The 13,471-nt window shown below is 37.1% G+C and overlaps 1 protein-coding gene across 1 annotated transcript in view; it reads left to right on the top strand.

The window, feature by feature from the left end:
• Positions 1-5,435, top strand: part of Ide (Insulin degrading metalloproteinase) — a 692,915-nt gene extending 687,480 nt beyond the window's left edge. Inside the window, exon 28 of the mRNA XM_090384737.1 lies at positions 4,288-5,435. Within this exon, the coding sequence (XP_090240863.1) occupies positions 4,288-4,410 (123 nt within the window). The 3' untranslated portion in view covers positions 4,411-5,435. The remainder of the gene's footprint in view (positions 1-4,287) is intronic.
• The last annotated feature ends 8,036 nt before the right edge of the window (positions 5,436-13,471 follow it).

The following is a 13,471-nucleotide window of genomic DNA, read 5'->3' as shown; positions in this document are numbered from 1 at the left end:
AAACTTTTTAGATACCTATTTACTAGAATTCCCCTACCATGCACTATAGTACAAAGTTACGAGATATATTTGCGCCAAATCACCGCTAATGAGGTTCTACATAGTAACTTACGAAATCTATAGCTAAATTTAAAAATAAACTATTGAACATAGCTAGGACTATAAAGCTATTTATAGATTATGATTTAATATGCTAATTAATTAATCAGTAAAACAACAAAATATTTTAAAAACTTATCCGTTCTCAGCAGCTCAAAATTCTTCAACTATTATATTGATACTCTCATGGTGGCCTTTAATTCCAAGCTTTCATTTCTGTTGTAGAGGCCTTGCCTTTAATCAAAATACCAAGTATCACAATAACAATAAGATCATTCATAATCGATCCCTCAATGTAAGAACCTGTGCATAGTGGGGGGAACCTCGTAGCAATGCTGCTGGTCTTTCAGATTAGCATTACTGGATCCAAATTTCACAGCCTGGGTTCCAGGCTTAACATCATAGGAGTCAGGTGTAGTTGCCATGTTCTATGACCTGTGGACATTTGGGTAGGAGGATCCTGGTGATTGGTTGAGAACTTTGTCCCCTGCTTCAACAAGGTAGGAGAACTCTGACTTAGATGACTTGGCTAGTGGGATGGTGTTATGCTTCTATCCTCATGGTCCAAGAAACAGAATTTAGGCTGGCTGAGAAACAGGTATAGTGCCTAGTTAGCCCTGGTGTCCCACTTCTGAGTTGATTTATTGCTTGAAAAATAGGCATCCATTCTCGCTTCATTTCTGGACCCCAAAATAAAATGCCTATGAAACCTGAGAGTGGGAGAGACTTCTGGGATTCCAGAAAGGTACCTGTCAGCAAACTATGGCCTTGAGTCCAACATGACAGTTGTATAGAAACTCAATGCAGAAGCAGCATCAGGTTCCTGATTATGCATTCCAATACCAAAGAACTTACTGGAAAAATTACCCCTTTTTTTATTCAAAAAGGTTTAGAGGGATTGGCAGGTTTTCCCCAGGTCATTTAAGTGACTTTGTTCAAAAGATCTAATTGGAACAAAAACATAAAATGAAAGACACTCAAAGCAGCTTCTTCAAACAACTGCTATTGGCGGAATACTAATTATTGTAATAACACACAAACCAGTTAATTCATCACAATGTGTCATCCCAGAACAGGATTTCCTTGAAATGTCAGAGGAAGAAATCTGCTCTAACTAAAATCACAGAGTGTAAAGGCAGCCAAAAGAATGTTCATGTGCAGGAATGGAAATCTAGTTCCAACCATGAATCTCATCCTTAACTTCTGACATCACTTAACTCCATTGCAACTAGTTATATTCTTTGCACAGTAAGGCTGCATTCCAGAAAAATGGACATTCACGTATGTCATGTTTTGGAGCGCTTGCCTTTGCTTGGTGCCAAAGACCATAAGAGAGCAAGGCATGTTCAACCACATATGGTTGATGTTCAGTTGTTATAGTACTTTAAAGAAAATGAGCTGTTTTTCAAACCTTGACTGAAACATCATGATGCTTTTTTTCTGAAGTCCAAATACTTAGTGTCAGTTGGTATTTTTTTTTTTTTTTTTATATTGAGAAAGCATATGATACTGCTTGGAGATTTAGCATTTTAGATCTTCATAACTTTCATGTGAAGGGGACATCTTCTCCTTGTTTATACGGAACTTTTTGCCAGACCAGGCAATGCAAGTATGGGTTACATTTACCCTTTCTATCCGGAGGAAGGAGTTCCCCAATGATCGGTATCAGAAAAAACTTTATCACAAGACAGCTTCCATCAGTGGTTTCCAGTGATGATAACTTCAGTATCTCCTGCTAATCTTGAAATGTGAGAGTAATTGAAATGCAATTGCAACAGGCCTCAGTAACCTCCTCAGTAAGTGGACATTAGACAAATGGATGCAGGATTTCATTGCAAAAGACCATCTGTGTCCACTTCTGCCATAAGCAAAACCTTCACTTCGATCCAGAACTCAAGCTACACGAATGAATCCCAGTTAAATTTTTGGGGATTATATTTGACAGGAAGTTGATCTTTCTTGAGCATGTTCACCATTTATAAATAAAATGCTGGAAAGAATTAACATCTCCATTCCTTGAGCTTCCTCAGTGCATGTTACTACTTTTTTTGTACCATGCACTGGTTTGGTCTAAATTAGACAATGATGATAACCCCAGGGGCTCACATCTGGTGAGTATGAGCTTGGCACACCCTGGGTCCTGAGCTGGATATCATCATTCTTCTCTTCCTTGCTGATTCCCTTCTACTTCTGACTCTTGTTCTCTCTCTCTCTCTCTCTCTCTCTCTCTAGCTCAGAAATATATATATATATATATATATATATATTTATTTTTATTTTTTTTTTTTTGGCTGGTGCAGTAAAGGCCTCAGGCTTCCTTTCACCATATGGCTAATGATATTAATAATAAGTATTTCATTCATGGCCTGTGCTATTCATATTGCTATTGGTACCTTTTGTACTTCTCCCATACAGTTCATATGTTAATATTAATGAACCATCCCTATCACTTAATCATATGCAGTTATCATTAAAATATGCATTCAAATTGAAATCTTTGCCTGATCACCTTATATGGCCATGCATTTTTATGCCAAACTAAGAAAAGTTTCATAAGCTTCGGTTTTTGTATATACATTGACGTAATTACATAAAATTGGCCCCCGCTTCCATATAAATTTTATTTCAAATGGAATTAAAAAATAATTAACCCCAGGGGCTCACATCTGGGGAGTATGAACTGGATATCATTCTTCTCTTCCTTGGTGATTCCCTTCTACTTCTGACTGTCTCTCTCTCTCTCTGAGTAACTTGGAAATTTTTTTTGGCTGGGGCAGCATAAGCTTCAGGCTTCCTTTCACTATATGGCTAGTAATAATAATAATGCTCACGTGCTAGAGTAACTGACCCTTTGGCATCAGGATTCAACAGTTCCTTTATAACCTTAGTGTGACAGTAGACCTTGATGCAACTACATCTATAAAGATCTTCCCACCATAGAGTATCAATTCTGCAGCCTCTGACCTCTCTGCAGAACTGGGAAAATTGCAGTTGATCAACAGCTCCATGCCACACATCAAGCTCAGTATTCTGATTTGCTGCCTACCAATACCGATGGATCAAAGTCTAAATCTTTTGTAGGAACTTCAGCAGTTTTCCATAACAGCAACATATCACATCAGATTCCTCTTGAGTATAGTATCTGCACAGCAGAAATACATATGATTGAGTTTGCTTTAACTCATTGTGTTGTATACACTGACTTCCTGAGAGCTTTACAGGCTGTGATGGGTATGCTATATAACACCCAGCCAGTTCTGTGTCAGGTTTGCAAACTGCCCTGCACCTTTTTTGATCAGAGTGGACATTCACTTTTGCTGGATTGCAAATCATATTGGAATTAAAGGAAATGATTTGGCTGATGATGTAGCAATTCATCTGTGCACACAATACCAGACTCTTTTAGTCCCGTATGGTGACTGTATTTCTAATCATATGTTGCTTGTTGCACACATTGGTAGGCATTCTAGTATACACAAGAAACAAATAAATTATCTGAAATCATGGTGCATTGGTCGGTGGTGCCCTGACCGACCCATTCAAGGTGCTTAGAGAAGAGGTCATTCTGGCTTGACTTTGTATTGGGCATAGTTACCTCATACACACACCTTTTTATTGATTGTGTGATCCCTGATCCTCTTCATGTGAATATTGTGAACCCTTTTAACTTTTCAGTATTTACACATTGATTATATGCATTTATCAGTGGCTGCTGTATGTCTTTTACACTTTTAAACATCTGCCTGAGCCATATACACTAAGGCAAATTTTATGATGATGATAATGTGTGATGTTATTAGCTTTTTAAAAAGGACAAATTTATTATATCATTATATTTAGCCTGACTTTTTTTGTATATTCAAGTTTTTTCCCAATTTTAACTCATGTACTTTGATTTGGTAATCTTTCCCTAATGAGGGGAGGGAAACTTGTGCTTGTTGCTGGTTCACAAGTAAAACTTCTAAATAAACCAGACCAATCATTGTATTGATTTGAAAGAAATATTTTTTCATATCCATGGCAAGAAATGTGTATGGACTATCACTGGCTGATCATCATGCATATTAGTAAAAAAACATCTACAGAAACATAAGTTATTAAGAATAATATTTCATTTTGTGTAGTTTGTTCATTAGATTTTCTGTTATGTATAGGTAAATCTGTTAAATATACTTTTTTTTTTAACAGTCACTAGTGAAGATAGAAAATGTCACAGAATTCAAGAGTAGTTTAGCATTATATCCACTTGTGAAGCCATTTATCAGCATCCAGTCACCCTTTTCAGGAAGTTCTGCAAAATCAAAATTATAGTCACTACAAATTGTCTAAAATTAATTCTCAACTTGCTTTGTAATGAAAATATTTAAATCTGCCTTCATTGCAATTTGGATCAGAGATGACAACTTTTAGTACACTTAAGTACATGTTTTGGGGAGAGGGGGAAAGAGGTCTTTGTAAGTAGCCATTTTTTTATGAAAATTTTGTATGCTTTGCATAATTGAGTGGTTAACTTAAAGTCAGGGAGGCATAATACAGTCAGTCCTCATATAAAATCTAGTTGTGTTCCTAGAAACTCTTGTGCAATGCATAATCATGCAATATAAATAAGAGGCTTTATAGGATAAATAGGGTTAGATGCTGACCACATTAACAAACACAATAAATAATCGTAATAAAATACTTACAGAATAATATTTCTGTAAAATGTTAAATTCATAATTTAATCATTTAAATTTAGGTTCTTATCTTAAAAATAAATGAAGACAGCTTGAGGGAAAGAGTTGAAGCAGCTAAATTATGAGAAAAGTGGTGGCAGGTTGTCATCATTTTCGGAACTGGGGGTTGGAGGAGATGCAAATGAGAGCTTTGAAAGAAATGTGGTCACACCAGAACTACAGGGCTGTGGTTCATTTTCTGTCTCTCTCTTGGATGTTTTCATAAAAAATGACATTTAGTTCTACTTCTTTCAGCATTGTAATCGTTATCTTCCAGCCACTGCATATTTTTCTCAAATGAACTCAAAACTGTAGGTAACTCTGAAGTAGAAAGTTGCTTTATGGTGGTTTGCAGGTATTCATCTTCATTGTCTTCCCAACCTTCCATTTTCCCTTCAGCAGTAAGTTGTATGGGACTGAAGTTCATGGGACTGAAGCAACTCTTCTAAGTCTTCTTCCTCCAATTCCTCAAAGCCAATCTGCTTTGAGAGGGCAGCATAATGTGCTTTGAATTTAGAAAGCTTCTTCAGAGGATCAAAGCCTTTAAAATCACAAATAAAAATCTGGTAAAAGAGGCCGCCAAACACCATGCAAGCAGTCTTTTGTTGCTTCATTCTGAGCCTCTATAATTATGTCAATTGCATTCTTCATGTTGCTTCATTCTGAGCCTCCATAATTATGTCAATTGCATTCTTCATGTTGAACCGCTTCAAGAAGTCCATAACTTTTCGCCCTCTGTTGCTGCTATCAGCATCTTAAATGTGCATCTTGTATAATAGTGTTTAAAAGCATCAATTACTCCTTGGTCAAGTGGCTGGATAAGAGATATTGTGTTAGGGGATAAAAACTGGATTTTGATATTTGGTGGCAGTTAAAAAAGAGTTGGAGGGTGTCTCAGTGCATTGTCCAAAACAACTAAAATCCAAATTTTTCTTTTTGCAGAAGCTTTGAAACACATCTAATAGATCTGTCCTGTCATTCACCCTCTTCTGCTACTCCTAAACTAAACACCCAGGGTAGACCCTATGAACCCTTTTAATGCTCATGGATTGGCTGCATGATAAGCAACAACAGGCTTCAGTTTTAAGTCGCAACTTGCAGTTGCCCCTAACTTAACAGTCAATCTAACCTTAGCAACCTCGAAGCCTGGAGCTTATGCTTCCTCTCTTGAGATATATGTTCATGATGGCATTTTTTTTTCCAAAATACTCCTGTTTCATTAAAGTTGAGATTTTGGTACAGTATATAGCCCTCTTCCTCAACTAGTTTTTTCAGTATCGGCGGAAATGCCTTTCTGCTGCTTCATCTGATAATTTCACATTATGGTAAGCATGACGTTTCCTGAAATTATTAATTATTTATTTCTGGGGTCTTCAAATATTGCTAATGCTTTTATCATAAGCAAACTTGTTCCCGATCTCTTTTTTGTTTGATCTTCTATCCAAACAGATAACAGACATTCCATTTCTTCTAATTCTTTTTCTTTATCTAATGGATTTTGTTATGCTTGATTGTTCCTGCTATAAAAGTTGCTTTATTTGCTCTGCATTCTTTCTAATTGTTGCCTTATTTAAGCCTGTATCATGTACAATATCACATGTTCTTTCATTCCACTCAACGCATTTCATAATTTTGTATTTTTCCTCTATTGATAAGGTGCCTCCGTAGCCAGGTGGGCAGGAGCAGCAGTGCGTAGCACACGCTTCTTGATTAGACCGGGTTCAAGCCCGTGACCACCAAATACGGAGGATGCAGAAAGGACAGGGAACGACCACCGCATATCCCTGGAGCAATATGGCCTTAGTTGTTAATGCTCCTAAAAACCAAATAACAACAGCCCTATCGATATTGCTTGTCTTTTTCTCTCTGAACCTGCAGTATCTTTGCCAGCACGCTTCATTTTCACACTTTTTCCCAATTATTTTAATGAATTTTAGGAAATAAAGCACAATTACAGTATAAAAAGAACGAAAATGAGGAGGCACACTTGATACACACAAACAAATCAGTGCACGTGTAGCAACTGAGTAAACGCAGAAAATGGTGCATGCAGCTGGGGTAATTTTGCCGCATTCGACTGCCATTTTTTATAAACACAAAAGTGAACCATGCATAAGCGAATTCATGTAGTGTAAACTTGTTATATGAGGACTGACTGTATTCCTTTGTAAAAGTTTGTTCATGAAAATTGCATTTATTCCCAGATTTTGAAAACAGAGCTGTTATTGTTCTATTTTTGATAATTGTGCTGAATAATTTACATCAACATGCATGTGCTCTTTAAAATTTTCAATTATCTGCATTTGAATAGCTCATCAAATGCACTGTCTCTCTGTGGAATTTCTAATTTTGATTACCCAGTAAATTATAAGTATTTTGTTCTGTTTTTATATTAATAGGTTTATTATTATAGAACCAAACTTGCAAATACAGTATAACAAGAAACCTTTGAATAACGATGTAAAAAATGTGTACAATAAACCATAGTGAATAGAACATAAATCCAGTGTGTATAGACTGTCTGTAAAAAGCTCACTTTATCTTGTTATCGGCATAAAATTACTGGATACTGAAGCTGAAATTGTACAGTGTCATAATGGTAATCAATTTAAATCCTGGTTACTTAAATAAAATAAATATTGATTTTTATGTCTAATTATAATGTTGTCTTTCTTAATGATAAAAACATTGTGTCACAAAAATATTTAAAATAAGACTAACACAATGAACAAGACAATGACTCAACAAAATATGTTCTTACTCAAATTTAGAATATCAACATTGTGTAAATAATAATTTAGAAGTAGAATCATTATTGCACTGAAATTGTCATAGTTACCAGACATTCTATCTCAAGAAAATACAGTTAAGATAATACAAGAGTGAACAACATAACATGTAGTCCTGCAAAGAAATGCCATTCATTTGTGGGGTGGGGAAGATAAAATAAAAAAATTCCCAAACAAAGGTTAATAACCTTAAACCTTAACAAAATTAGATTTTTTTTTTTTATAATTCTTAATAATGCAGACTACCAATAAATTGGTAGTAACCAGTCCTTTACAGTTCTGGCAGTCCACAGCCAAAGGGCACCAAGTGGATGTTGTTTATAGTCAAAAGATTTCAGAAGTTTTGAAACAATTGTGATGCAGCTTATTAACTATGGGGGGGGGAGAGAATGTATTAATGATATATGTATCAGTGTATATGTAGTTTACACACACTGTTTGAAGTGGATGTGAAACATAGGTGTGTATGTGTACACTCTTGTTGTTTGAGCATTGTTTTTATTTTGTATTAACAAAATGTGTCTTTATCTAATCAATGCCTAACTATTACTTACCTTCTGTTGCACGGAGCAAAACAGCTAAAATTGTTTCATTCTGCATTCTTTCAGTTGCAAGGAAATCATAGGGTAAAGCTTACTGCAAAAATTCAACAAAAATCCAACAGTGGTACATCTTGAAAAATTTTTCAGCAATAAAATAAATTGGTAGTAACCAATCTTTTACAGTTCTGACAGTCCACTGGCAAAGGGCACCAAATGGATGTTGTTTATACTGACATCAATCATGCATTTAAAAAAGTATCACACAGCATCCTCTTCACCAAGCTTCAAACTGGCATGAGACACTACTTAAGTGAATCAATCTTTGTAATCTTTGATATCTCCCTCTCTACTGCTTTTCTACCCACAACAGTGTCTCCCCTAAGGATCCTTTCTCAGTTCTTTCCTCTTCAATATAGAGAGACACCTCTTGTTGTGGATGCTCAGGCTTGGGTTCTGGCCAGAAATATTAGAAATTGCACATTAGATGACTGCTCCAAAACAGTGACATTACTAAAGATGTGAACACTTTAATATTGTCCTTTTCATATTTATATTTTTCAGCCTCCCTACAGGAGACACTTTTAAGGGTATTTGACACACAAGCATTTTTATTGGTCAACAAGCTTTTGTACTGTAGCAAGCCCTTCTTTATACAGAATTCAGTTTGTGACATGTACATATAAAAAAAAAAAAAAACCTCTACCAACGGAATGCATAGATAATTTTGACCAGTAGCCCATGAGGATTTTCCACATGCATAAACCTGTTTTACAAAACTAAAACATTGTGCAAACAGGGTGCATGATACAAATCTGACCAAACCACTTCCAGGTGATAGAGAATATCTTCAAGTTTTTATTCACCAAACAGAAAAGTGCACTCTCCAGCATAATCACAAAACAGTAATCATAGCAATTTATCACCCCCGAGAAGGCATACTGCATACTTTGTTTTAATGACCTGCAGTCTACCACTGGTTAGTGTGAGTTTTGAATATGGCTAAAAAGGAGCCATTGAGTAGATCTAAAATTCTGCAATGGTACAGAAATTTCATTCAGGATACCTGCTTCTGCAATTATCATGGAGATGTAATGGCCAAACAAAAGTATGAGGGCACAACGGAACTCGATAGAGGAAGTTTTACGCAAAGCCCAGGGAAATCCATATGACATGCCAGTCATAAGCATAACATGTCAATGTCAACAGGGTTATAGCTTTCTGAGGATGAAACCATATAAGTTACATCTTGTACAGAAGCCTTTTATTGACAACAAAACAAAGAGAACGGAATTTTGTTAGTAAATTTCTTCATTACAGTTTTGCAATGATGCTACCATCTTCTGCAGCATGTACATTTTCTGATTGGTGAATAAAAACTTGAAGATATCCTCTGTCACTAGGAAGTGGTTTCAGATTTCTCCTGTAACCTATTCATACAGTAACGTTTTAGTTTTGTAAAGGAGGTGTCTACAAACCTCCTTTACAAAACATACAAACATTCAATATTACTGTATATATCAGTAAGAACAACTATGTGATGCTTGACATTACTTTTATAACTGCTTTAGAGACAGTGGCATACAGCTTTTTGACTGAGGGACACTGACTATTTTCCTGTGCTGTGACACTCTTCCACTTGGCAGTGAGAAATGCTTGGTTGTTTAAGTAGCTACAAGCAAAGTTTGTTCATGAATGCTGATTTTCCTTTGGAATACTGGTCAAAATTTTCCTAGGCATTATATTCATTGCTTGCTAATTTTTTAAGAAATAATTTCTTGCTGTTTGTAGCAGAGCTGTAGGCAGAAATTTAAAATGGGAGGGGTTTTGATCCATGAAAGGGTGGATGTATATGATTACATTATAAAAATTCTGTGAGCTAAAATGATGAATATGAATTAGTAAGTGATCTAATTATCTATAGTGAAAATGAAATGCTCTAAACAAAGTCATTTATATTCATTTTTACTAATTTAATTGATAATAATTAATGTGGATTAGTTTATTAATTAATCAAATCATTAGTTAATGATAATCGATAAAAAAAAAAGTGAGAGATAAGAACCAGATACAGTGAATTTCAATTTACCAAATTATTGAAACTGGCTACACAGACCTTTGCAAAGCAGACACCTTCCTATAGTGGACACTTTCTTCCGATCCAATGGCCCTCACTGATCTATGTAGTAAGAATGCTGCCAAAAATATGTTTGGCTTCCCACTTTTGCCCAAATTCTTCTGAATCAAGTCTGTTTAAAGCTCTTTGAGAAATCTCTTCTGAGAATGTTGACTGCCCAACTAATGCTTGGCTATTATTTATAATGCTATCTTCCTCCCAGTAATTACTTACAGGGCTGGCATCTGGTTTCCTAGAATGCTACTAGTGAACACTAGAGCTAAACTAGGATCCAATCCAGTGTGTCATCCTACTTACAATTACCAGGGCATGCCACATGGTCAGCACACCTACCCTGCAGATTCTGGCTGGTGTGCTGCCATTAGATTTGGAAATAATTCGAAGAGGCCTCGATTATAGGCTTAGAAGGCAGATCCCCACTGACATCATAGGGATCAACATAGACCTAACAGCTGATCCTGAACAGGAACAGAAAAGGATACTGACCTGTCTATACCAGCAATGGCAAGACAGATGGGACCGGTCAGATTAAGGGGATGTCATTAGGAAGTTCCTGCCACAGGTAACCCTAGTCTCCCCCAAACCTCCATCCTGGTTTGCACCAGGCTTATACATTACATTTTTGCTAACAGGATATGGCTCCCTGAACACAAAACTATGTAAACTTGCCCTCACACACACACACAACCCCAAAATGTACTCATGGTGCAGATGAGGATTGGACCCATGTCTTATACGGCTGCCACAATTATTATCCTCACAGATGTATACTCATGAGAAAAATAGGACCAATAAGCCATGGAGATGAACTTCTCATCTCTAATGACATGCATTACATGGCCTTCTCTGAATTTGCTCAAAAAGCTTTTGAGACTAGAAGAAGCAACCATGCAGTGATAACCTAAACTGTGACACCCACCTCTACTTTGAAAAGTTCCTCTCTCTGACTGTAACAACTACTGATAATGACTGGCCAACTAGAATGTTTTCCACCCAGTGAAAGTATGAAGGGAAATGTTTTTGATGGAGTGTGTGTATGTATGTATGTAATAGTATAACTAATGTTGATATGTGCAACTCACTAGATGGGAAATGAGTCCACTTAACCAGGAGGGGAATCTATAAAATGTATGTACTAAGTCTATTCAGGGTACGGTTATAAAAGGGATCACCGTGAATGAGAATGTCCAATAAATGTTACTTGTCATACCTTGAATATGTGCATGTGTGTATATATATAAATATATGTATAAAAAAAGGTTGTTTTGCAGGTTAAGATGTACAAATGTGAGTGCAAGTAAATTCACATGTGTAAACTGTGCAGTGGCCGAGTGAATGTAGTTGTGATGAGTCAAAAAAAAAAAGTGTGGATGTCTTGCCAGTTGTGTTTATTTAGGTCGTATTTGTGTCCTGTCTCTGAATGTATGGTGATGATGCATGAAAGGAGGCATATGAGTCAGTGACTGTTGTCACCTATCAGTCTGCCCCTAAATGATTAATAATAATAATAAAAAAAGTGTGCATATCTATAAGAGTGGAAGTGTCCCTAAGATTTGAACATATGAAGAGTATGTAGTGTTCTGGTAGGCCCCTACCCTACTTGTACTGCAGTGGAGGTAACCCATAGGGAGCCACCCTGCCTTGCTGACACTGGTAACAGCTAGTCTGGCCAGGGTTGGAGTTCATGTAGAGCTGCACTGTGTATCCATAGAACGGACTCTTCCCCCCCCACATAGGGTACTCTGACTCTATTCCCCCACCCCAACATTTCGCCTGGTGAATCCTACCACCACAAACCTTTTACTTTTCCTTAGCATCTCCCCCCCTCATGTGAGGATGGGCTTCTTCATCCCTTTAACTTCCTATTTCCAGGTAGACTGTCTTCCTGTTGTTCACCTTAATCTTCTTCATCTGTTCCCTCCATCTTCACTGTCATCCAGCTTCACGCTTTAAGGAGCGACTCTCCTTAAGGTGGCTTCCTCCTCTGGATCCGACACCTGGGAGGAAGGGGCGAAATTGATGCACCAAAATATGAACACCATACAGAAAGGGTATAGTGTTTATTGTCAAGTGGCACTGGGGGGGGATCTCCTCTTAAACCACATAGTATACTCTGTGTCGCAGTATAAACTATGTAAATGCCAAGGAACAAGGCTTGGCTTTCAATTTGGTGTTTATGCAAATATACCTGAACAGATTCAGGTATACTTGCTTATACACCAATTCTAGGTGCATGGTAAATAAATTTGATAAATTTGGAGTGCTGGTTAAGTCATTAAATACAAACATTGTGAGGATATCAGAGATATGGTGTCACTCAGATATAAGGGATGCAGTATTTCAAAATGGGGAGTACAGTGTATACAGAAAGGACACTGTGTATAGTGTTGAGGGTCAACTGGCACCATGGGTTCCCCCAATCTCCGGGTTTATGTCACCACGATGTAAAACAGATCACTGCAAAAGCCAACAAAGAGTATGCATGTAGGTTCGCGTAGTTTGGTGTTATATTCACTTAGTGTTGTAAATGCACACGTACCCATGACACCACCATGTAAGGGGTCCGTATACATGTGAACTGACTCTTGGCCAAGGGACCCTCTAGTAGAACCCCCTCATTACCATTCTTAGGTCTGAGGAGATGGTCACATATGGAGTTAAGCATGCTGGCAAACCCACACCAGGGTCGCCTGAGCTTCCTGATGGGAGTTTTTTAAAAAAAAATAGAGTGGGGATACAGATTGTACCAGCAGGAGGGGGAGAGAAACAATGGGGATGTAGGGAAAGGCATCCCCAAAACTGGAAGGGGAACATGAACATAAGCCATATACATCCTCGTGCTCTACCAGGTGAAAATTAAGGAGAGGAGAATACTCAAGGAAGGAGTAGTATTCTCAAGGAAGGATTAGCCTTAATTTTAATACTTACATTGAACCCTGATTCAAAAAAATTGTACTTTACAGTAAGTCGCAAATTTAACATTGGATTTCATCCTCACGCTGAATGTGAAAATTTGTTTTTTATTCTGTCTCCTAACACTAATAAAATCGCATAAATCATCCTTCAACAGGATGTAAAGTTAGTCAAAACAATAAGTGGGTTAGGCGTTGCATAGCTATTTTCTAGACCATCCGGGGCATGTTTACATGCTACACTTTCATTCGAATCATTGGTTGACCTGCGCTGAGGAGG

The sequence above is a fragment of the Mastigoproctus giganteus genome, chromosome 11, assembly GCF_048544385.1.
Source record: "Mastigoproctus giganteus isolate SK-2022 chromosome 11, ASM4854438v1, whole genome shotgun sequence".
NCBI lineage: Eukaryota > Metazoa > Arthropoda > Arachnida > Uropygi > Thelyphonidae > Mastigoproctus > Mastigoproctus giganteus.
Note: the sequence above shows the minus strand (reverse complement) of the source record. Positions and strands in the feature narration are given on the sequence as shown.